This window comes from Vipera berus (genome assembly GCF_964194415.1).
Source record: "Vipera berus genome assembly, chromosome: 5".
NCBI lineage: Eukaryota > Metazoa > Chordata > Lepidosauria > Squamata > Viperidae > Vipera > Vipera berus.
In genome coordinates, this window is record NC_138207.1 from 89,508,743 (window position 1) to 89,534,392 (window position 25,650).

General features: G+C 42.0%; 1 protein-coding gene across 1 annotated transcript in view; it reads right to left on the bottom strand.

Annotated features, from left to right (window-relative positions):
* The window catches only part of REEP3 (receptor accessory protein 3), a 44,615-nt gene extending 19,601 nt beyond the window's left edge, over positions 1-25,014 (bottom strand). The window contains exons 1-2 of the mRNA XM_081329698.1: positions 24,817-25,014; positions 10,640-10,712 (exon numbers count right to left, since the gene is read on the bottom strand). Of these exons, the coding sequence (XP_081185824.1) occupies positions 10,640-10,712; positions 24,817-24,848 (105 nt within the window). The 5' untranslated portion in view covers positions 24,849-25,014. The remainder of the gene's footprint in view (positions 1-10,639; positions 10,713-24,816) is intronic.
* Between the last annotated feature and the right edge of the window lie 636 nt (positions 25,015-25,650).

Sequence of the window (25,650 nt, forward strand, 5' to 3'; positions counted from 1 at the left end):
AGGGCAATTATGTAGAATGATTATTACCTTTAAGAAGCCATGTTGTAAAAAGATGGGTAGAATCTGGCTGCCTAAGTCAGCAGTATGAAAGAACACTATGTAGTCACAAAGTACATACAGCTAATGACATAAACAGAATACTGAAGTCCAAATATATTATCTCTACATAGCAGATTTTGCGATGTTAAGCCAACTAAAGAAATCAAAGTTCAGTCATGCAGTTCTTTCCAGCTCAAACTGAGAATTTAAATAGATATGAGACAAATTACACTAAAACACTGTGCAATTTCAGCTGATTATATATTTCTCAAGCAGACAGTAGGGTTTACATACAAAAGACAAAATGAAACAAAACATAGTAGGTAGGTAGGTAAGAAGGAAGGAAGGAAATAAATTATACTTTATGGTTTATAATAGATATTAACTTGGTCACCAAGTTCTATATAAGAAAGCAAAGTTTGAATGGTATGTGTGCGTTTTTCATTCCCCCCCCCCTTAGGATAAGCTTTGATACAATAAATGGAGAACAAAGGATGTATCCAAATAATGCCTACTAGGTTCCTTGCCATCCATTTTTAAAAACCCTTTAAGTACAAAATGAATGGAAATCTAGACTGATAATAAATCATTCTCTAATGATTTATTCATTAATAAATGAATAGACATTTATTACTCCAGACATCCTCAGGATATCCTTGGGAATTCTTGGAAAATAAAAATAAGGGTGATTACAATACATTTTCAGAAAGTATGACCATCTATCTAGAAAAAAACCTGATATTTAAAAAGTTTTTCACAATAATATTGTCTAGTTCTAAATAAATATAAAAACTCAAAAACTCAAATTTTCTATTTTATCTATTTATCTGTCGCCTACTACATATTCAGTCAATTCTGTTTTCATTCCAATACTTTATTGGAGTTAACAAATATTCCCAATGATACATTTTAAAATCAGGAAAATTCACACCACTCCTACCATATATAAGCTGTAACTATAAAAGTAAAATACCGTATTTTCCGGCGTATAAGACGACTGGGCGTATAAAAGACGACCCCCAACTTTTGAGATGATTTTCATGGGTTAAAGTCTTATACGCTGGAAAATACGGGTAAGTAGGAAGTCAGGGCTGCTTCTCAATTAGGTGAAGGTTTATCAAGAGCTTTTGGCCTCGAGATCAGCTTTGCTCTGCCTCGCCTAAACCTCGTCTCCTCTCGCGTTGGCGCCCCCTTCTACTTCAGCCACACACGCTGGCTGTTTTGGCCAGGAGCGACAGCACTGTGGCCCAACACTTCGGGAAGGCACCAGGTCTGAAAGAAGGCAGTTCTTTCCATAGGTTAATCAACAGGGCGGCGGAGGGCGGGGGGTGGTGGTGAAAAAAACGGGCTCAACCCTGTGCCGCAAGTTTGAGATTCCCTCAAAGAAAGCCCTGAGTTTCCAAGTAACTAGAAACCAGAAGGAGCCCTGCGTGGCACTGAGATCGAGAAGCCCGTTTACCCTCCTCTGCATTTTGCTGTGCTTTTCTAAAGTTTTCCAAGAAAATGCAAACTCGGGGTTTTTCCTCCTTTCACTTGCATAAGTTATCGCTGGAGTATACAGAAAGGGGAAAAAGAAATAAAGGGGAAAAACCCCACACATATTATAATATTTATTTTTCAAAAGGCCGCCTTCTACTTCAGGGCAGAGGGGCGACCCCGAGTTGCTGAAGCCCCAGCGCCAGCTTTCCGCTGCAGTCTGCCTGTCGCAATTCCTGAGCTGCACCTTCCCGGGCGGGTGTTGCTGTAGGTCTGGCCACGGCACCATGCCCTGAAGTCGAACTCCCAGGGTCGGGTGAAGCTCAGCTCCACGCGAACATGTCAGGTCAGCCTCCGCCTGGCTTTCCGTGCTCCCTTGAGCTCTCGTGCTCGCCGAGCGCCGGCGGCTCAGCACGCGCTGGACTCCCGCTCCCTTCCAAAAAAAAAGGGGGGGTCTGCTGCCCTAGGACGCTGGTAAGCTGGAGCCTCAGCCTCGGTTGGGCTGGTCAGTTTATTTATGAGGAGGCCGTCTTTCGCCATTCTCGAGCTCTGGATTTGTCCGTTTCCACTAACGTCTCTGCTCCTGAGGATTTACTATTTTCCGGCGTATAAGACGACTGGGCGTATAAAATGACCCCCAACTTTTGAGAAGATTTTCATGCGTTAAAAAGTCGTCTTATGCGCCGGAAAATACGGTACACTAAAAATAATTATAATTTGAATAATAATTTAAATACCTAAGGGGAGTCAACTTAGATAACTCTTAATACTCGTTTCTATATTAATTTTCATATTCTTCCACAAATTCATCAGCACTTCCATCAATCTTATAATGTTCTCTTTTATCTAAGTTAATATAATTTGAGATAGTCATGTTGTAATAGCCTGTGTAATCACACAGGATATCTTCTGTGTGATTACACAGGTAAATAACGATCTTCAAGAATTTAATATAATCCAGGCAATAAGCAAAGCTTAATTTTCTACCAACTTCTATAGGTACCGTTACCAACTAACATAATATTAGATTGATTCCAAATAATTGCATATCCAGAATGTACTCCATATTACTCTACTATTTCAACAAATCTAGGTAAAGATTTGTTTAATATCATTAAAGTGCTCTAAAATATTTGTTTATGGAACAATTCATATTCACTTTCCCACGCATTCTATAAATCTATTTCAAGGTTGTGTTATTAAACACAATGAAAGTTCCAACACCACATTAAAGCATAATTTACCGCAAACATTCAATTTGGATATAAAAAGTCTTTTCTGTATGGAAGCCAAAAATACTGTTTCATTTTCATTAGTATACAATGCTAATAATATTTTGCAGTAATTTTATATCATCAGACACTTGATACATTTTCATAAAACAAAATTGTATCAAGTAATTCCTTTTAACCTATGTGCTATTGCAATTATCAATATTTTAACACCAGGGATATTTTTTTCCCCATTCAACAGTCTGAATGTCGGAGACTGCCTGAACAAGTCCCTGGAGTTTTCTTGGCAAAGTTTTTTCAGAAATGGTTTTCCATTGATACCTTTCTAGAGCTGAGAATGTGTGACTGGCCCAAGGTGGCTCTTACTGCCCCTAATTTTATTACCTTTTTTGCCAAGATCATTAAATGAATCACATGATCTTTAAGCAAATCCAGCTTCTCCCACTGGATTTGTTTGGCGGAAATCGGCTGAGAAGGTCACCAATAGCAATCATATGATTGGTTGTAAATGTTGGGATCTTTTTAGCACCGTCATAACTTCAAATAGTCATTGGACGCTTGTAACTCAGGGACTAGCTGTATCTTCTAAATTTAAATTTTCAAAAAAATTTTTTAGTTTTCTGTGGTATAAAGGCACTGTATCAGACAGGGTTAACATGCTGGTCTATGATTGGAGAGATCCAGATTTATGTCCAGCCTCAACCAAGAGAAGTTTTCTTTGGAGAAGTCAAAGTTTCTTTGAGCCTAACCTTCATCACAGGATTGCAGAAAATGCCGAAGGATAAGAGTGCTAGGTATGCTGCCTTGAGCTCATCAGGAAAATAGGCTTTGCAATTTGAACCTATTATCTGATTCTATGGTGACCCTGTATCTTTAGGTGGCAATGCCAAGTTTTTAGTAGCTGTTCTGGAGATAGTCTGATGGGAAAAGTAATAGAATAACGAAGTTGGAAGGGACCTTGGAGGTCTTCTAGTCCAATCCCCTGCTCAAGCAGGAGACCCTATACTATTTCAGACAAGTGGATGTCCAGTCTCTTCTCAAAAGCCTCCAGTGATAGAACATTGATTCCACTGGTTGATTGTTTTTGCCGTCAGGAAATTTCTCCTTATTTTTAGGACTTCTCTCCATCCATTGTTGCTTGTTCTGCCTTTGGCTACTTTGGAGAATAGGTTGACCTCTCTTCTTTCTGGCAGTCCCTCAGATGCTGGAACACTGTTATCATGTCATCCCTAGTCCTTCTTTTCACTAGATTAGGCATTCCCAGTTCCTGCAACCATTCTTAGTTTTAACCTCTCCCCCCATCATCTTTGCTCTTCTTTGCACTTGAGTCTCAACATCTTTTTTTATATTGTGGCGACCAAAACTGGATGCAGTATTCTAAGTGTGGTTTTAACAAGGCATTATAAAATGGGAGTAACACTTCTTATGACCTTGATTCTATCCCTCTGTTAATGCAGCCTAGTGCCAAACCTCAACTTCCAGACTCTTCAAGCAAAAGATATATTTACAATTCATTAATTCCTAGTAGAACATCAACCAATATAACATTTGTACAGATTAGACAGGAATCCAGGAAATGAGGCAGACAGACTCCTTTACGTTCTTATAGTCCAGTCAGGACCAAGGTTGATAAGATAACAGGATGTATATCTTAGTCCAGTAGACAGAGCATTCTTCATTTCAGCTGTACAATTTTTTTACCAAATTATATGTAGTATCTATAATATGATGGCCATCCTTATAATAAATAAATATTAAAATCTGTAAAGTGGCATACAACCTTTGCCTCCTTCCAAAAGTTATTACAATTGTACAGATTAGGTGCTGCCTTAGTGTGGTTGCTCTTCTGGTTGCTATTGAAATCCAGGCCAAGGTGCTGCTTATCCCAGCTTGTGGTCTTGACAGATGACTGATTTTGCTTACCTGTAATTGTGAATCACTTCCCATTTCCTAGCCTGTTTGTTGTCACCCTCTTTTTCTCCTTCACACCCACACTTTTGTAAGCTAAGGGGCTGGGTGGGGTAAGGCTGCCTATGGAATTGAATGTCTTTGCTTACCTGACTTCCAACACCGGCCCATTTCTCCTTCATGCTCCTCCGTTGCCATGTGCAGGGGGGGGAGTTTTTTTCAACTGAAATGTCAATCAATCAATTCCAACTTCACAAGATCTTTTTTTTTCCTGCGGGAAGTTGGAATTGATCAATTGACCTCCCATGCCTAACCCCCACTCCTCACCAACCCTAACTGGAGATGGATGGGGGGGGAAACGGTTTTTCCCCGTTTGTTTCCAAAACAGGGAAAAAACCTGTTTTTTCACAAGTTTTCTGGGGGTTTTTCCAGGCCTTCTCATCTCTAACCCACAATGCCTAACCCCAACTCTAACCCACAATCCCCCCAGGGCAACCACAATTTGTGGTGTACAGCAATCTTTTATTTATCCAATTCATTCAAAAACAGCCATCTTTTTCTGCAACATCTTCACACAATAACTCTCCCAAACCCCAAATTCCGGCCTTAACCTCTTGCGATTCCAGTTCCTGTGGAACCATTGGCCCCAATCTCTCATGTCCAGCAATAGCTGTCTCCCTAAACGAGCACTTCTTGACCATGTAGCTTGCTCGTAGTGCATTGGCAACACAGCTGTCAGTGATTTTATCCCACAAATTCTTCACCCAAGTCTCGACATCTGGCAGGCTAGGCTTCACAAAGTTTCCACGCCGATTTCTCTCCATTCTTGTTCAATGTAGTCATTGATTTCCATGTGCAAATGGTCCTTTTCTTTTTTATTGAAAAGTTTTACATACAATTTTTCCCTTAAAAAATCCCCCCTCCCCCCCCTTCTCCCTCCCCCCCTTCCTCTCCCCCCTCCCCCCCGACTTCCCAGAGCTAAATACAAGGTATATATAAAAAAAACAATCATAAACAACCATATACTAACAACCATAAACTCTAAAATCTATCACTCTCTAGCTTATATAGGATAAAACAAACCTTAGTAATATTAAATATATATAAATATATATAAAAAAAACTAATATAGGAAAAAAAAACAAAGAAAGAAGACTTATTCAAATATAAAACTTCTTAACCCTATACTTGTTCTGAATAAACCCAAGCCATTTTCTCCCTTCCATAATATAACGTTCCTGCGAGTAATCTTTCAAATAGGCCGAAATCTTCACCATTTCGACCAGGTCAGAAACCTTTAAAATCCACTCCTCTATAGTCGGCAGTTCCTCTTTCCAGTACTATCCCCGTAATTAAATTCAACATCAACTTAGTATATTCCATCAGGCTTTTATCCAAAAAGCCTTGACCTTTTTACAAGTCTACCATATATGAAAATATGAAAATATATTACATCTTTATCACCACACCTCCAACATTTAGGCTAATAATTCAGATACATGCTTAGCTTTTTAAAATCTAAATACCATCTATAAAACATTTTATAAAAATTCTCTCTTAGATTTCAAACTTGTATAAATTTTACATTCCTCACCCAAATCTTTTCCCACCTCCCACTACTTGACTGTAAGTACGTTGTGAAAGTTCCATAGACTTCTGCTGATCTTGTTCTTTTATCTTTTTTGACCGTTTTAAAGCAGCACGCGTCACCCTCTGTTCTCTGGGATCATCCAAAAGTGTTATAACTTGATCTCCTCCAGCACCATTCTCCTCTGTCTGTCCATCTTCAACCTCTTGATATTCTCCTTCTCCAGATCCCTTTGCAGCTTCCAGAAGTGTTAATGGGGTTGCTTTTAAAACATTATTGTAAAAATCACGCGCTTGCATCACAGTGACCAGACGGTACCTTTTACCTTCATGCATCACCATCAACCCCGCTGGAATCTCCCATCTGAACCTTATATCTCGTTGCTTGAGCTCTTGCACAAGAAATGTAAAATCCTTCCTTCTCCTTAAAATCTTTGGAGGAATTTCTTTTAGAACCAGAACTTCTTGATCAGCAATCACGACCTTAGTATCATAGGCAGCTTGTATAACTTCATCTCTAATTTCCCTTTTTGTAAAATAAACCACCACATCTCTAGGCAACTTTCTCTGTCTAGCAATCCATGAGTTCACACGATACACTTTATCCATGCCTCCTTTTATTTCAGATGCTGGCTGATTCAATACCACTTCGAGAGCCTCAGAAACCAGCTGCTTTAGATCTTCCTTAATATTTTCCTTTAAACCTCTGATTCTAATGGCAAACTGCATCTGGAAATATTGAGCAAGACTCAATTCTTTATCCATTTTGTGTCTTAAATCTTCATTCTCCAATACTTTTGCTTCTAATATGGCATTCTTTTGAGTCGAATCTTTAACTTTTTCATCCAAATCTTCCACACATTCAGCCACTTTATACACTGAAGACAAAATGTCTACCTTCATCACCCTGTACTTCTGTTCCATCCTCTCCTCCATTCTCTCCTCCAACTTCTTCAATTTCTCCTCCATCTGTGCAAATTTATCACCCATTGATTCCAAAATTGATTCCAAGATTACCTGGGTATGTTTTTCAAGAGCAACTTGTAAGTCCTTCGATGTCACTACATCAGGAGGATGCAATGCCTGCAATGATGATTGTTGCACCGGGGAAGTTCCAGCACTCCGAAGAGTTTTAGGGGGAGGTTTAGCCGCCATCTTTTACTTTCAATTGTGACGCACTTTCACTTAGAGTTTAAAAAGTCCATCAAGCTCGAGAGTAGAATAAAATAATCCTCTTCACCTTTTCCTCTTGTACCGCTCTGCCTGCTCTTTTTATTCCATAGTCCTTCCTTCAGGCAGGGGTGGTCGCAGACGCCTGGCTCTGCTCCATAAAGTCAGGAGCAGAGGCGCTGGCCAGCTGGGAGCGACCCAGGCTACGGGGGAGTTCAATCCTTCGGCCGCCCAAGCTGCAAGCTCAGGCGGCCCCGGAGAACTCAACCCCTACCTGGGGCCTCACCCCCTCCTCTTCTCCCGAGGAGGGGGCTTCAAATTCGCCCGAACAGCTGATCGGCGCTGTTTCGGGCGAAAATCACTCAGCTGAGCCGCGGGCAGCCCGGGAAGGCTGCCTCCGTCGCCGCGGAGCCACCGGAAGTCTGCAAATGGTCCTTGAATGGCTTGTTTATTGTTTATCTGGAGCTAAACAGTCATTCCTGCAGGAATCATTATTTGGTCTATTCCTCTCTCTCCAAGGAACTTCTTCATGTGTTTTGCTGGCTGAATCCCAGACTAGCAGACCTCTTTGCCCACCTCTCAAAACAAGTGGCAGCATGAAAATCGACCCACTTCCTTATCATTGCTTGTGTGCACCAGGCTTTTTCAGTTTCAAGGACATAAATGCCTGAAACACGTTCAATTTCAATCTTTCTTGCCCTTAGTGATAATTAGAGGTGGGACTTTCGTTCCATCCAGACGAATTGCCAAAATGCAGGTAACACGTGCACTTTCATAACCAGTGGAGGGAATGTAGATCGACGAGGCACCCCTCTGATCAATTATTGTTCGAGATGCTTGACCCATAAACACGGCAGTCTCATCCATGGCAATCATGTTTGACAGCTGGTACTTTGAAAAGTCGATGCCATCAACAAAGGACTTGAATGAAAGTGTACGTTTAATAAGTTCAGTATCCTGCAGCCTGAACAGTATTGTCAATCTTCTTAGAGAAAGTTCATACCGCTGAAGAAAGCCATCCAGCCAGTGTTGTGGTGCTTTGAATTTTTGTGGGGATATTTCTAATTGTGGTGCCAGTGCAATGGCAAATACTTGAACGTCAGCCTTGCGCATAACCAAAGCCTTTGCTCTCCTGTCAGCAATCCAATCAGATGTTGTGTTCAAGTGCAGGAAATAATGGCTGCCTACCTGCTCCATACTTTCGCTTCTTAGCATTTCCCTCATCCATCTGTTGGCTAAGGTTATTGTACTCTGCTTGCCATTTTCGGACCATACGGAGATCCAACTTGTTCTCTTTGCAGAAAGCTGTAAGATTCTTGCCCTGAGAGTCCTCCACGATCCCTTTCTTGAACCCGACAGAATACTTCTTTCTTTTTGAACTCGTCGGGGGGAGCGCAAAATATTACAGTGTTCCCTTAAAATCTACCATTAAATTAAAGCACCCTTAAACCAGGGGTGTCAAACTTGATTTCACTGATGGTTAGTGTTGGGGTTAGGCATTGTGATTGCCCTGGGGGGAGTGTGGGTTAGAGTTGGGGTTAGGCATTGTGGGTTAGAGATGGGAAGACCTGGGAAAAACCAAGAAAACTTGTATAAAGCAGATCTGTTCCCCGTTTCCAAACTGCTTTGGAAACAAATGGGGAAAACCATTTTCCCCCCAGCGTTTTCCATTTCCCCCCCCAGGATTTCCCATCTCGAGTTAAGGTTGGGGGGGGAGTAGGAGTTAGGGTTACCGTAGGCATGGGAGGCATACCTATGGCCGCACTTGGGTCAGATGGGGGGATCCGCCAAGCCTTATGGCAGCAGTATTAGGCGCATTGCACAATGCGGCAAATGGTTGCGGCTGGCCGAAACCAGCCATGGAACAAGCCGGATGGCAGTAAGGAACCAGTATACCATTGGTTAGCAGGGCACGTGGGTCAGATCGGGTGGGGGAATCCACTAAGCACAGCAGCGGCATTAGCAGGAGTGATGTGCAATGTGGCAAATGGACACGGCCTGCCGAAACCAGCCGCGGAACAAGCCAGGCGGTGTGAGAGGCAGCAATAAGGTATACCATAGGTTAGCGGGGCACGTGGGTCAGATCCCCCCTCCTTCACTGGCTTCGCCTCATCCCAGGGGCACTGGCAGCTACCCCCCCCCTTTTACCTCATGTCTATGGTAGAAACCAGATACAATCGGCAACCAGCTGTCTGTGCAGGCTCTTAAGTACGGCTTACTTTCTGGGGAAGTGCTTATATTAGGACCACCCTTGAAAATCAGGCTGGGGCTCACTTTCAGGGAAACACGGTACGTCAAAGAGTAGCATACGCATCAGAAATATCATTAGCTCTGGAGTACCTGAATTCTATGAAACAATCTAAGACAATACTCTTACAGTCTCTAACGATACCCAGAGACACTTTCAATACACCCAAAGAAAAACTAATTTATTATTTATCAGTCAACATACACAGAGCATGCTAAATACTTTTAATTAAAATATGGAAAAGATTAAAAAGTAATTACATTATTGCCAATTTATTATGTTCAACTAATATTAGGATTTAGTTAATTACTTGACCCATGACTTAGCAAAATGTATGAACTCACTCTATTCTTTTTTGTACTAAGTAAAGGTCATATTTTCCTTTGTGTAATATTCACATTCTCATGTATAGCTTATTTCTACTGTGACTTTTTCATATCCCTAAATTTTTAATAAATTTCTTGAGCATAATGCTTTTTGGTGTTTTGGAAGCACTTTCCAAAACTTTGGAAAAAGTATTTTGTATGCTTTTTGTATGCTTATTACAAACAGGTATGTGAAGAAGCAGCTAATAACCTTCCACGTTAAGGCAGAATTTATACACAGCATATGCTTTCTCTCCTTCTCTACAAAAATTGCCAGCACATCTAGGCTCTCCAATTCAGTCATATCATTTAATCACTGTGAAGGTGGCAAGGAAAAAATATGCTTCACAGAGAACAGGAAGGTAGCAAAGAGGAGCTGCATTTGAAAAGGATCTGTTCCATGCATTACTTCTCAATTTACCATCAAATTTAAAAATCAAATAGTGCAACATCAACACCTCATTTAAACACAAAATATGATTTCAGATATCATAAATTACCATGATTAACTTCTCTTCACAAGTTAAAATCCGTATTATTGTTGAAGCTAGTAAACACTCTCAAAACTTGAATAAAAGTTAATAATAAAAGAAATGTTGAAATTAAGTACTCACATATTCCTTCACATTTTTTGTTTTTACAGCTTTGTAGGAATAATAAGCAGGATACAGCATCCCAAAGACCAACCTATGTATAAAGAAAATATTTTAATTGAATACAAGCACACATTAATTATGGAAGCCAAGAATACATAACAAAAAAAGGAAAAGAAGTTCATATTCAGACAACTGTAATTTCAAACTATATCTATTCTGGTTACAGCTATTGAGCACTACATTCTCTCGGCATGTGTCATGCTCATACATCAAAACCTGCCTTTTAAAAAATACTGAAAGTTTGCACTTAGATCTTAGATATTTCACACTTGTTATTTTGCAAGAAAAAAGATAAAAACTACTAGATGGCTTGAACAGAGAGAGAGGTTATTGCAGAGAGAGAGAGAGACAGAGAGAGGCACTTGCGCTTTCTCTCTCTCTCTCTTTCTTCATGCAGGCTTGCCCCCTCGCAGGGCTCCTGATTGGCCCTGCGCTCGGGCACCCCGCACCTTGGGAGAAGCGGGGCCCTGTCCAAGGTACACATGGGTGGGAAGGTGTGTCGAAGTCCCAGTTACTGGTAAGGCAATTGGCCCGCTCCTCTCCCATCGCCCGCTCTGCCCAGCTTGAGCATTGGTACTTCCAAAGGTGGGTGCTTCAAGGTCACACAAGCAGCCCTCAGCTGCTCCCCTCCCCTCCGTACCTCCAAAATGATCCCCAGGCCAGCATGTCTGAATGAGGAATTCTGGAAGTTGAAGTCCAGAAGTCATAAAAGGGCCAGGTTTGAAGACCCCCTGCTGTATATCAATTTCGCAGCATGTCGAGAGGCGTTACCTCACAAGAGCCTCAACTCTGATCCTTGATTGGTTCGCTGTCCCTTCAGTCAGCTCCCTTGTCAAGCGGCTTGTAATTGGATGATGCCGTTAAACTCTCGCGCTGAGGGGGAGGGCGTGCCGTCGTGGCTCTTGTTCTCCGATAGGCTGCGGGGGCCACCGCGGAGGGGAGGATTATTTTACAATGGCGGCGGGTCTGAGAGACAGGAGGGGAGGTTATGGCAGGACAGACAAAAACGCTTCCAAGTGGCCTCATCATGGCTGCTGCCTCCTGTTATGGGTTGTGGTTTTTTCGATCCTGGCGCACAGCTCCGGTAAGCGGGCAGGTGAGCATGAGATAGTTCAGGGCATCCCCAGCTGATTTCTTAACCAGAAATCCCCCATCAGAAAATATTTCTTATCATTGGGAGCATGTCTTCTTGTGACAGTTTGGGCTATACCGAGTATTAATTTTCCTCAATTTATGTCTGTAAAGTGATTTGAGGTGCGTGATTGCTTGGATTATGATAGAAGTGTTAAAGTTAAGTGGGCATCAGGTTTCTTGGTAAAAATGGATTGGAAGGAAGGATGGGAGGGAGGGAGGGATCACAGAGCTGCGTAAGTTTCCTAAGAAATTATCCATAAGAAAAAATACACAATTATTCTTTTTTTAACAGGAAAACATATCCATCTGAACTGAAGAAGCTTCTTAGATGAGAAGCGAAACATCTTCGAGGAAAAACAAAGAAAGTCCAGTTGCCTTTTGAAAAAGTATCTTTGCTACAACCATGATCTGGATGATTGAGAATCTCCATAGACATATCCAGCTGAAAGTCTATTATATTTTTACCAGCATTTCAGGATTAAAAGTTACTTTCCGCAAGGTTTTTGTTTTTCTAAACTTAGATAGCTAATTTCTATTTAACACTTGGTTTCCATGGTAGCCTGGTGAACTATGCTTTAAATCAGCAGATGGTTGTTCTCAATTCAAAACAGGAGTTTGGCAGCAGCCCAACTCTTTCAAGTATTTCCTAAGGCTTCTGTGACTGCAGAAAAACAGGTTTAGAGCAAATGTATACAATAGTTTATTAAAAGTAGACTGCATGTAAAGTAATAAAGTCATAACCTATTTACATTAATCTCCAACATGTTCTGACACTAGGCCCTACCCACTTTAGCCAGCTAGAAGCCCAACTAAATTTTTCATTGCTTGTAACAATACAGCAATATAACCTTTCCAGGAGAATAAACATGGTAAAAAAAGAAGTAACATATTTTCTTATTCAAAGCCAAATAGCAGTTTTAAGCAGTTTCTATGCTTCTTCGTAAGGAAATATCAAATTCTTGATTTAGACAATAACAAGATCAATTTTGTGATTTTCTCTGCAAGTTAATCAAGACTGTACAAACTATTCTTTCTCCACGTCTTAACTGGAAGCATTTAGTGGGAACGGGAGGGGAGATTTGAGGGTGATAATTTAATGTAAAATCAAAGCTTTTTTTCCAATTTGCTATCTTGTAAAAATTTGTACTTTATGAATATTCAGCATAAATGCTTGAGTATGAGGGTATTCAATGAATCTGCCTTCATTGGATGCAGGGTTAAAGATGGTTTTGGAGATAATAGTCATCATGATAACTGACCAGATTATTGAGAGCTGAAGTCACAGGTGAGTTCAAACGTCAGATTTGGTATTTGTCCTGGAGCATCTGGGTATGCCCCTGGACTCGCGGCTCCTGCTCAAAGAACAGGAGGCAGCCATGGCCACGAGGGCCTTTGCGCAACTGCGGATTGTGCGCCAGTTACACCCTTTCCTGGACCAACAATCCCTACTCACGGTCACTCATGCCTTAGTTACCTCCCGTCTTGACTATTGCAACATGCTCTACATGGGGATGCCCCTGAAGAGCATCCAGAAGCTCCAGTGGGTACAAAATGCAGCAGCCCACAGTTTTATGCAGACCTTGGTGTGCACATGTCACCTCTCCTGTGGGTGTTCTGTACCAGCCTGCTACCGGCCTTGCAGAAAAGGCAACCCCTTTACAGACGGCAAGAGGCTGGAATACGTCTGCCAAATTTATTACAAAAACAAACAAAACATGAAACAAGATACCGGAGCTTTGAAACACTATTTGAGCGGTTGCTTTCAGCAAACCAGCCCTCCCCACACAAGTCCTTTATAAAGAGTTCAGGGCGTGGCTTCTCTATCCCTCCTTCCGAGAAGCCCCATTGCCTTCCTCTGTTTACTCCTACTTGACTGCCTCCTGCGTCGGGCGTCCTTGAACAGGGCCAGCTGTGGGTCATCTTCATCCACGCTGTCAGGCTCACACAGCTGGGTCTCCACCAGGTAGGAGGGGCCTGGCTGGGGGCTCTGCGGAGCCTCAAAGCCATCATCAGCAAGTTCAACACCCCCCTCCTCCCCCTCATCTGAGTCATCCGACCCAACTGCCGAACCTACAGGCTGACCCTGAATCACAACAGTGGGAGCTGCATTGGTTGCTCATTTGCTTCTGGGTGCAATTTAAGGTGCTGGTTGTCACCTTTAAAGCCTTTCGTGGCTTGGGACCAGGTTATCTGAGGGACCGCCTCTTCCCAGTCACATCTACCCAACCCACTAGAGCAGTGGTTCCCAACCTTTTCTATACACCGCATACCTAGAATGCTTCTGATATATTCTTGCACCCCTTACAAAAGTTCAAAATAATGGCAACGAATTATGCATATAGACTATAATTTTGAAAGCCCAAGTTTTCACACTCCCTGGAATATTGTCTTGCACCCCTGGTTGGGAACCCCTGCACTAGAGCAAGGAGGCAAGAAATGTTGTGGGTCTTGTCCCCTAAGGATGCATCAGGTGGGACCCAGCAGAAGGGACTTTTTTGTGGTGGCTCCCTCTCTATAGAACAGACATGTCAAACACAAGGCCCGGGGGCCGGATCCGGCCCGCGAAGTGGTTTCATGTGGCCTGCGAAGCCATCTTGGAAACAGTGAGGGAACGGCCCCCGCTGCCTTGGCCCCAGCCCAGAGACCCTCAGATCTGTCCCACTCCTGCCCAGGCCCCCATAGGCACCCTTGATGTGAATGATGTAGAGCTGGCCACGCCCACCCAGTAGGCCATATGCACTCTAGCCACACCCACCCAGTAGGCCATGCCCACCCTGGCCATACCCACCCGGCCCCCTGAGGGTAACCGCAATGCTGATGCGGCCCTCAATGAAATTGAGTTTGACACCCCTGCTCTAAAACATCATTCCCCTAGAGATTAGATTGGCCCCCACTCTAATACTTCTAGAAGGCACTGAAGACCTAGTTCTGCCTGCCGGCCTGGGGAACCCAGAGCGTGATAGAGCCCATTAAATCATTAGTTTGAATGTGTGTTGTCAAGGGTGGGGGGTTATTACACTATTTTATTATTTTTCCTCTTATTATTTTATTTTTATAGGGTAATTTTATATTTATGTAAGTCACCTCGAGTTGCCATATGTGAGTAGGTGGCAATACAAATTTTCTAAATAAAATATTCATAATATTCTGCCTGAAGCATGCCACTGTTGAGAACCAAAATAATATATAAAATAACACCTACTTCTAACATAGATATCAGTATTTAACTATTTAAAGACAACATGATTTGTATGTGTCAACTGTTCAGTTGCCGAATTTAGAAAAAGGCACTCCTGGGACATTGTTTTTCCAAGACTATAAAACTTTACTGATTAAACCACACTGGCACAGAAGAAGCGAAACTATGCAAAAGCAAGCGTAATTAATCCCTTTTCCCTATGGGCTACCCACAGTCCAAAATATCCACCAACTAGCCTGTTCATTTTGTGATGAAAAACAGTCTGCAACACTAGGACATCTGGTCGAGGTGTCCTTGGGACACCAGCAATGTCCCACGGTGCCAATGGATGCTTGAATACCATTTTCCCTCCCATTCATTCCAAACACCCCCTCCCTATTATTGTCAAGCTGTGAGTGAAGAGGAAGTATAGGTGAAAGTGTGAATCAGTCTTGACTGTATGTTTCCTGACAAACAGGCAAAAAATTACCACATATCTCAAGCAAGAGAAGATGGCAAGGAAGTAAGAGGCAGTAGAGAGAAAGCAGAGCTGCTTAACTCATTCTTTGCATCAGTCTTCACACAAAAAGAAACTATAGGCTAACCTACCAAAAAGGCAACTATAAAAGACAGACTAGGAATAAAAATTAAAATGAGCAAGAAAATGCTGAGAACACCTGTCTGATTTTGATGAACATAAATCACTGGGACCTGATTACACCTCAGAGTTCTGAAGGAGGTGGCAGATATTATCTCAGAACCATTGTATCATATCTTTAAAAAATCTTGGAGCACTGTGGGGGGGAAGGTGGTGGTTTGGGGTGGGTGGGTTTTGGGGATATGTATTGTAAAAAAATTTTTTTAAAACTCTTTAATAAAAAAAAATCTTGGAGCACTGGGAAACTATCAGAGGATTGGAAAAGAGCTAATGTGGTTCCTATCTTCAAAAAAGAAAAAACAAACAAACCCAAACTACAGACCAATCAGCCTAAAATCAATACCTGGGAAGATACTGGGGGGGGGGGCACAGATCTGTGAACATTTAGAAACAAATAAAGTTATAACTAGTAGCCAGCATGGGTTTGTTAAAAACAGATCATGCCAAACCAATCTTATTTCATTCTTTGACAAAGTAACTAAATTAGTAGACAAGCAAAATGCTGTGGACATAGTATATTTAGACTTCAGGAAGACATTTGACAAAGTAGTCCACAACCTACTTCTTGGTAAGTTAGAAAAATGGGGGACAGCATCACCACCAGATGGATTTGTAACTGGCTGACAAAATGTACACAAGTAATCTTTAATGGTGCTACATCTACACGTAATCAGTGGGGTACCACAAGTTTCTGACTTAGATGAGGGAATAGAAGGAGAAATCATCAAATTTGCAGATGACACGAAGGTGGTAAGAATAGCTAACACCACAGAAGACAAGCTCAGGATCCAAAAAGATCTTGACAGACTTGAGCAATGGGCCCTATCCCACAAAATGATATTTAATGTGGAGAAAAGCAAGGCTTTACACCTGGGCAGTAAAAACCAAAGGTACAAGTATAGATTAGGCTAAACCTGGCTCAAAAACAGTAACTTTGAGAGGGACCTTGGAGTCCTAGTGGACAATCACCTAAACATGAGCCAGCAGCACGCAGCAGTCAAAAAAAGCTAATACAATCCTTGGTTGTATAAACACAGGCATAGAATCAAAATCACGTGAAGTATTAGTACTGCTTTATAAAGCCTTAGTGAGGCCACACCTGGAATACTGCATCCAGTTTTGGGCACCACATTACAAAAAAGATGTTGAGACTTTTGAAAAAGTGCAAAGAAGAGCAACTAAGATGATTAAAGGCCTGGAGACTAAATATATTAAGAATGGTTACAGGATTTGGGTATGGCCAGTATAGAGAAAAAAAGGACTAGGGGAGACAGGATAGCAGTATTCCTATATTTGAGGGGTTGCCACAAAGAGGGGGGGGGGGTCAACCTATTTTTTCAAAGCACCAGAATGCAAGACAAGAAACAATGGACTGAAACTAATCAAGGAGAGAAGTAACCTGGAATTAAGGAGAAACTTCCTAATAGTGAGGACAATTAACCAGTGGAACAGCTTGCCTTCAGACATTGTGGGTCTTCATCGCTGGAAATTTCTAAGAAGAGACTAGAGTCTAGACAGTCACTTGTCTGAAATGGTATAGTCTCCTACTTGAACAGTGGGCTGGACTAGAAGAACTTCAAGGTCCCTTCCAGCTCTATTCTAATTCTGATTCAATTGTACATAACTGTCTCAGGACTTTTGAATATTTATCACCAGAAATGAAATGTTCTGTTTAGTAAAGATAAAGATAAAACGTCTGCAATAAACAACGAAGCTCAGAGAGCACCATGGACTCCACAGATAAAGTTCCTAAGGCAGCCTCTTTCCTGTTCAACAGGTTTTACTTTTCCTTGTGACATTCTGTCTAACAAATAACAAAGTATCTCATTACAAAGTGTCTCATTAGCTCTTTGTGTCTGGGTGTGATAAAAGTATATTGTCCTCAATGTATACCTGTATGGAGAAATAGGTTTGTCATCTATTGCTCCCTTTGAGCTCCATAAAAAAAAGTGTAGGATGCATTAGAGTTTTTCTAAAGTATAGGTAATGAAGGGACGCGGTGGCTCAGTGGGTTAGGACGCTGAGCTTGTCGATCAGAAGGTCGGCAGTTTGGCGGGTCGAATCCCAAGTGCCACGTAACAGAATGAGCGCCTGTTACTCGTCCCAGCTTCTGCCAACCTAGCAGTTCGAAAGCACGTAAAAATGCAAGTAGAAGAATAGGGACCACTACGGTGGGGAAGGTAATAGTGTTCCGTGCGCCTTTGGCATCTAGTTATGCCGGCCACATGACCACGGAGACGTCCTTGGACAAGCGCTGGCTCTTCGGCTTTGAAACGAAGATGAGCACCGGCCCCTAGAGTTGGAAATGACTAGCACGAATGTGCGGGGGAACCTTTACCTTTTAAAGTATAGGTAAAACCTATCTCAGTCAAGGCATAAAAAGAAATTTCCTCCAGACTTCAACTGCATATATTTAGTTTTTTAAAAACCACCATTCATCCCAAAGCTGCTTCTTGGATGAGAAGCAAAATGTGTTCAAAGAAAAACAAGAAAGTCCAGTTGCTTTGTGAAAAAGCACCTTTGGGATAACTATGCACTGGATGACTGAGAATCTCCATACAAAAATCAGCATTTGGTGACTGGTTTTAACGTAATTGTTAAATAACATTAATAGAGCTAACACTTTATCAGGAACCTGTATTCTCATATCAAGACAGCATGGATACAAAAGTTTGAAATAACAGCAACAAATTATGCATTGTTGTTGTTAGCTGTGAAGTCGTGTCCGACCCATCACGACCCTATGGACAACCTTCCTCCAGGCCTTCCTGTCCTGGAGTCCATTTAAGCTTCAGTGACTCCATCCAGCCACCTCATTCTGTCGTCCCCTTCTTCTATTGCCCTCAATCTTTCCCAGCATTAGGCTCTTCTCCAGTGAGTCCTTCCTTCTCATTAAGTGGCCAAAGGATTTGAGTTTTAGCTTCAGGATCTGGCCTTCTAAAGAGCAGTCAGGGTTGATCTCCTCTAGGACTGACCGGTTTGATCGCCTTGCAGTCCAAGGGACTCGCAGGAGTCTTCTCCAGCACCATAGTTCAAAGGCCTCAATTCTTTGGCGCTCAGCCTTTCTTATGGTCCAACTTTCAGAGTCATACATTGCAACTAGTACTAGCCCTCTGCTCTTCCCCAGTAGCATATTGGACGCCTTCCGACCTGAGGGGCTCATCTTCCAGCGTCATATCGTATTGCCTTTTGGTACTGTCCATAGAGTTTTCATGGCAAAGATACTGGAGTGGGTTGCCATTGCCTTCTCCAGTGGATCACGTTTTGTCAGAACTCTCTGCTATGACCTTTCCATCTTGGGTAGCCCTGCACGGCATAGCTCATAGCTTCATTGAATTACGCAAGCCCCTTCGCCACAACAAGCAGTAATCCATGAAGGGGAATTATGCATATACAGTATAATTTTGAAAACCCAAGTTTCTCACCCCCTGGAATATCGTCTTGCACCCCCGGTTGGGAACCCCTGCTTTAGGGTGAAAAAGCACCCTGACGTGTTACAGAATTGGATACAAAGATCATTCTATAAGCAAAAGTTTGCTCTGCTGTGGCTGGGATAGGTGAATGAAAAGTCACTCACTAATGTAATAATAAAATGGTGATACCAATAGATCAGGGGTGTCCACCTCGCAAAGTCACGTGACGTGTCACGACGTATCGCAACTTTTTTGCTATTGCCGGCAATGGGGTGGGCGCAGTTTCTCTATGCCTGCAATAGATGATCACATTCTCTAGGCACAGATGTAGTGGGGATGAGATAGAGATGAAAGACAAGGCCGCCTTTCCCCCTTAACCAGATTTCAAAAGGTCCACTGTATTGGGGACACCTGCCCTAATTGTTCCTGCCATTTCTAGAATAAATGATTCTCATGAAGACCTTTCCAATGATTGAGGGGAGGCTTCTTCCCAATTTTTCAGTAAAGCACTTCAGCTGCTTTATCATTTTTCAGTAGCTTTCTTACTTTCTTCAATCATTTACTGTAGGCTGTTTCCAAAACCTGATTTTCTGGCATTTCTGAGTAGTGGATGTGCTAGCAACTAGTGGTCCCTGCAGCTGTTCACAATGGTACAGTTGTTTGAAAACTTCTCCAACTCTAAAGCCATTCATTTGAAGATTATACAAGGGACCTCTCAACCTTAACATATATTATCATTTATTGATTTATGTGATGGAGAACAGTGAGGAATGTATGGCTATTATATTACTGTGTAACAATGTTCTACACTCTGCTTTTAGTTAACTTCAAACTTCACTGTCAAACCAACTGTGCAAAAAACCTGGATTTGCATTATTCAGCCAAGTCTACACACTTATTTGAAATCCGTTCTTGCACCTGGGGTTATATGGTTGGGCACAAACTTTTGGCATTATCATAGACATCATCAGAGACTTGGAGGGTTTTTCATTTCATCAAGCAGTATCAGGTTTGCTAATGCTATTTGGAATACCTGTTTATTTACTAGTTCAGCCAGTTTTGACCAGTTCCATTTATTGAAAAATCTGATGCTTTACACGTTGGAACTTAAGATTAATTTTTGCATAATCAGTACTTCACATTGCACATATATATTTGATAAACTGGAATTGGGTATAGAAGAAGTGCAGGATTTATGTGCCCTTGCGCATAAATCTCACCCCATGAGTAAAAAAAAAGGGTTCTTCCCACTATAAGATATTGGCTGCAAATTATAATATCCAGTATCATTTTCATTTGCTTCATCTATGCCAAATCTTCCAAAGGTTTCTTTCCAATTTATCCAATCTACTACCATATGGGCACTGAAGTCACCAGATATTATGATTAAATTCCATTGAAAGCATTCTGATGGGTATGAATATCATCTTTGAGAAGGTTAAGCTGATGCACTCTATGCATTTTCATCATCAGAGTAAAGCAATGTTATTTCTTCATTGCTGGATGGTTCTTGAATGGTTTTGGTCTCTAATCCAGTTGGTCCCAATTGAGATATCACTTCTAGTGACATTTTGTGACATGGTTGTTCAACAATAGTTTCTTTTTAACTGACGTCCAGTCATATATTTCAAACGGCTACATTTTGGGATAAAAGTATATGCTTTGTTCTGTAATTGATTCTTCAGCCAGTCTCAAAATTTTCACACCAGCCGGAATGTGGCTATTTGCCAATCTGATACAAGTTGCCCCCAAAGTAATACTATTGTGGGAAGTCATCCCCCCCCAGAAGGAAATACTAAAAGGGCAGAATATTATATTTCCTCAAAGGATCTTAAAGAGGCTGAAAAGCATTCCCAGTTTTTTCTTAATAGCCCCAAGTCTCCCTCGCCCAAGCAGAAACCAGCTCTGTAGAAATGCAGATGTAAATAATCCATCCAGGAAAGTTGGAGGCCCCCAGCTAGAAGCTTAGGAAGATAAAGACACTAAAATCTACATACCCCACCCAAACTCTAAGACAGGGCATAATACGATTAACCAAAGGGGCACACTCAGACTCAGGTCAAAATACATGACACAGGAAATACAAAGCCTCAAACAGGAACAGGAAACAACTCAAGAGCCCCAGAGGGTATAAACACCCACTCCCTACATGTGCTCGCTCTCTTTTCTTCCAGAGCCATCTTTCTGTCTGGCTCTCTTCAATAAACTGCAACCTTCTTTCTAAAGCAGTCTCCATGTTGTTTATTCCCAGCTTGGACTGAATCATGATGAAGACTTTTTTTCCTTCAACACTATTTTCATATCTTAGTTGTCCTTTGCCCATAGATTCATGCCTGGTTTTACAGTCTCTTGGCAGGGAGTCAACTCTCTTCCTTGTCACAGGTTTTGACTCTGAGCTTAATAGCTGTGGCTCTACTCTTTTCTTCAAATATATCTTTGGAGAAAAGATTACCTAACAACCTAATGTTGGTTTCATCAGAATGTATTTATTTATTTATTTCAAAATGTTTCAGGCTCATCAGGGTTTTCTTTTGCATAATTTAGACTTCTGTGAGAAAATTGCTCCCATGAAGGCTGCTGTTACATAAACAAGGCTGTACCATGACCTGTATCCCTGTCAGCAGAACTTTTCAGCAGGTCGTAGGTTAGGTTATCATCTGTGGGTTCTGTTTTGCACATCTGACCAAATCTAACAAAGGCTTTTCTTGGTCTTCCGGATGACTTCAACAACTGGAAGACCAACTTGACTTCAACAGTTCCTTATAACTTCCATTTCTTAATGGAGTCTCTCCCAATTGAAATTGCTAGCTGTAAACATTTATAGATGTCTTTCATACCTCTCCCACTTTCCTAAGAGTGAAAAAAAATATTTTCAAATGCTTAGAGAGGTTCTTAATGTAGTTCATGATTGTTGAAAGCAGACAAAACAACAATGACACACTGAGAAATTAGAAGGTTCAGAGTAAATCAAAAACCTTTTAGGGCCTTTTAGGACCTGAGTTCCATACTAGAAAAGTGTCCAAGGTTTTGTACGTGTCATAGGGATCAGATCTTAATTTGAATCACCAAACAACAATCTGCAGAAGTATATAATGCTAAATGTTTGTCCATGTTGAGGTAGTATGTATTCACTTAGGGATTCAACAAAATCTACTAGTTGTCCAACAATGCCTAAATTTTACATGCTGTTGTAGCTAATTGCCTTTACCATTATTAAATTTTACTAATTGCTAAGAGGTTTACAGAAAACATAATAGAAATAATACAGACCTCATTGGGTTTTAAGGTAAATTTAAATCATAATAATCCCAATAAATTTACAGCATTTTAACACAAAACCAAATTGCAACATAAAGTAATAACACTGTGTAAGAAAAACAGTGTGATATAATAAGTCACTTCCTTCCATACATCAAATGCACAGTTAAGCAAAGAAGGCAATAGTGGCTTGCTATCAACTAAACTATCATTGTTTATAACTATCATTTTAGAGAGTCAAGAATTGGCAGACACTCCAAAAGACGTGTACATTCCATTTTAAAAAACATTTCCTTGACATGATATTCACTCCGCCCCCCCCCGCCCCGCCCCCCCCCCCCAAATGCCCTGCAAATTGACTCTGAGTGACTACCTGGACAAGTCCCTGCAAATTTCTTGGCAAGATTTTTGGAACTGGTATGCCACTGCCTTCCTTCTGTGGCTGACAGAGAGGCCCAAGTCACCCAGCTGGCTTTGTGCCAGTACCTTTACTGTCAAACTGCTGTCTCCAATATGTGATGCTATGGTGCCAATTCAAAAGCCTTTTAAAATCATAACACTATCACCCTTGGACTGCTCTAGAATTTCCACCTTGAATTCATCACTACGAAATTCCCAACATGCTTATTACTTCAGTATATGCTTCGTAGAAACAGGAACTTGCTATTTAATTATTTGCTTATATAATACTAAGGCTCAAAATGCCTTGCTTATGATAGAGAAAGCTTCTTCACTTTAAGTTTCTTTCACATGAATCACATAATCTTTGCAATGAATATAAAATAATATCTGAAGTTTTTTAAAATCCTTTAAAAAGGATTCTTTTTGATGCTGCTGCAATGTAAAAATTGTGCATATAAGAACATACATTGTAAAAGATTTAGGTTCTCTGTAGCAAGCACAGAATAAATGCCATAGCATAGCCAATCATAGTGCCAAGGTTGCTAGACCTCATATTTTCCATTTAAATGATAGTTTTAACGTCCAAATCCTTTACTAAGAATTAAAGCCACTATTGAGTTTGCACAGGGCTTCACTTTCTGGGTGCTTATTTTTAAGTCATAGCATCAGTTCCAGAAGCTGTCATATCATTACTTCAGATATAAGATTCATTAGGGAATAGCAATACATGTAAAAGAAGATTTTTCACTCATGATAATTATTATCCATTTAAGAGGATAGGAAGAAACATTGACCTGTTAACACCTATTATTGCCAAGTGCTTAACTTCACCATCATTATGCTAATAAACAATTTTCATAAATCTGTAGATCTAAATCTGTATTAATTACTGCATCATGAAATCAAACCTATGTTCTTACTTTCACTTCTCACTAGCACATATTAATTAGATTTACAGCTCACTTACATTCAGCCTAAAATCTTCTTTCAACAATAGTCTAAACCAGGCCTGCACAGCATGAGACACATACCCCCCCCCAAAAAGCTTTGTATGGCCCACCAACTTTTTTTTTATAAAATACATTTATCGTCCTCCTAAAGATGCGCTCCTAAGCACCTCCACTGCCAGATCCAGCACTGCCCCCACTAATGCTAGCCAACAATGAGCTGATCAGTGTGCCAGTATTCCTCTGCAGCCAACAATTATTTTTCACTTATCAAAGTAGCCCCTTCCCCTCTATCTGTTGTGCAGGCTTGGTCTAGACATCAAGTTGCCCATACTCCAAAGTGTCCCCTACCAGCTAACTTCAGTAAGCATCTATAAAAACACAGTATTAGTTTAAAGCAAAAGGAAAAATGACAATAGAAAAAAAATTACATAGGTGAGGACTGAATTGTAGAATTCTTGATGCTCTCTGAGCTTGACTGTTTGTTTGGAGATGTTTCATTACCCAATTAGGCAACATCAGTACAAATGAATCACTGAGTACTGATGTTAGCTAGTTGGGAGTGAAACGTATGCAAACAAGCAAGCTCAGAAAGCACCAAGAACTCCACAAAAATGGTAACAGCTAGCTGACTTTGGCTCATCTCAGAAAGCTAAATGGGATCTGGTTAATGCTTGCATGGGAAACCACCGGGAAATCCCACTGATGTACACTGTCACTATATATCTTGCCTTTATTTTGTACAATTCAAGGCAGTGAAGATAATGCTCCTGCCTCTTTTTTCTCGCCACAACAACCCTGTGAGGTGAGCTTGTGCACCGTTGCTAAGAAAAGCATGCAGTGCCTCCCTCTTTGCCTCCACCCACCCACGGGGCCTCGCAGGGCCTTTCCCGCAACGGGCCCGGCGGGAGAGGCGCCACCTGCAGACGCCGCCGGGAGCAGCAGCCAAGCTGGGGCTCCGGACATCCTTGCCACCGGCGGTCCTCGCCCAGGAAGCGTGGCCGCCGGCTCCCTCACTTTCCCGAAGCCTCGTGAGTCAGGCTGGCAGGGGCGCCAACAAGAAGGGCCCGGAAAGAAGAGGCTCGGTCGCGATCGGCTCAGAACGGACGTTGCCATCCCGGCACCCACCTCCTCCACCTACTTACACAACGACTCGGGAAACGAGGCACGACACCATGTTGTCTCTCGAAGGGCTGGGTCTTGGATCCTGCCACCGCCCCCAGAGCGCAGACTAGCCGCAGCGGGCCTCGGTCGGACCCGCCCTTCCCGCTCGCCCGCCGGCTCCTCGCCCAGCCGGGCCTCGAATGTCTCCCCAACGTTTCACTGAAGACAACAGAGCTCCGCCCTCCCTCACCTCAGTCCTCACAACAGACAAAGGCCACGCCCCCTCGCCACGGATTGGCCCCTGTCGTCGCCGGCCTTCCTCCGCCGTCCGTTCAATTGGCGGGAGTGCGCATGCGCCTCGCTTTGCTCGGGGAGGAAAGAATGGGTAGGTAACAGGCCGGGAATCTGCGCAAGCGTAGCTTTTTTTCTCTTTGTAGATTCATCTCGAATAGGGTGAATTCCTTTTTGTAGGGGTTTAATCCGAATCTTTAGGGGCGTAGTGATTGATTGTTTACTGCCCTTGTGCACAGTCTTTGTCGTTGACTTATAATTCCATCTTAACAGTTTGCATAGGATCCAAAGTACTGGCATCGCTTTCGCGCAAGACTTGCTTCTGGCGGGGATTTTTCCCCCGGCTCCATCCATTGGCTGATTTTTCTCAAAAACTGGGGAGGGAGGAAATTGGAAAAGCGAGCGAGGTTGGCCTTAGCAATCGAACCAATGCAAGATGGGTTTTATGTAACATTGACCTGCGGGCATCCGGCAAGCGCTTTCCCACTGAATTACAGGAAACGCGGTGAGGATACTGCTTTCTTTCAGATAAATGACTTCAGATAGGTAAGGTGACCTCTGGCAGAAAGGCATTTCTGTACATT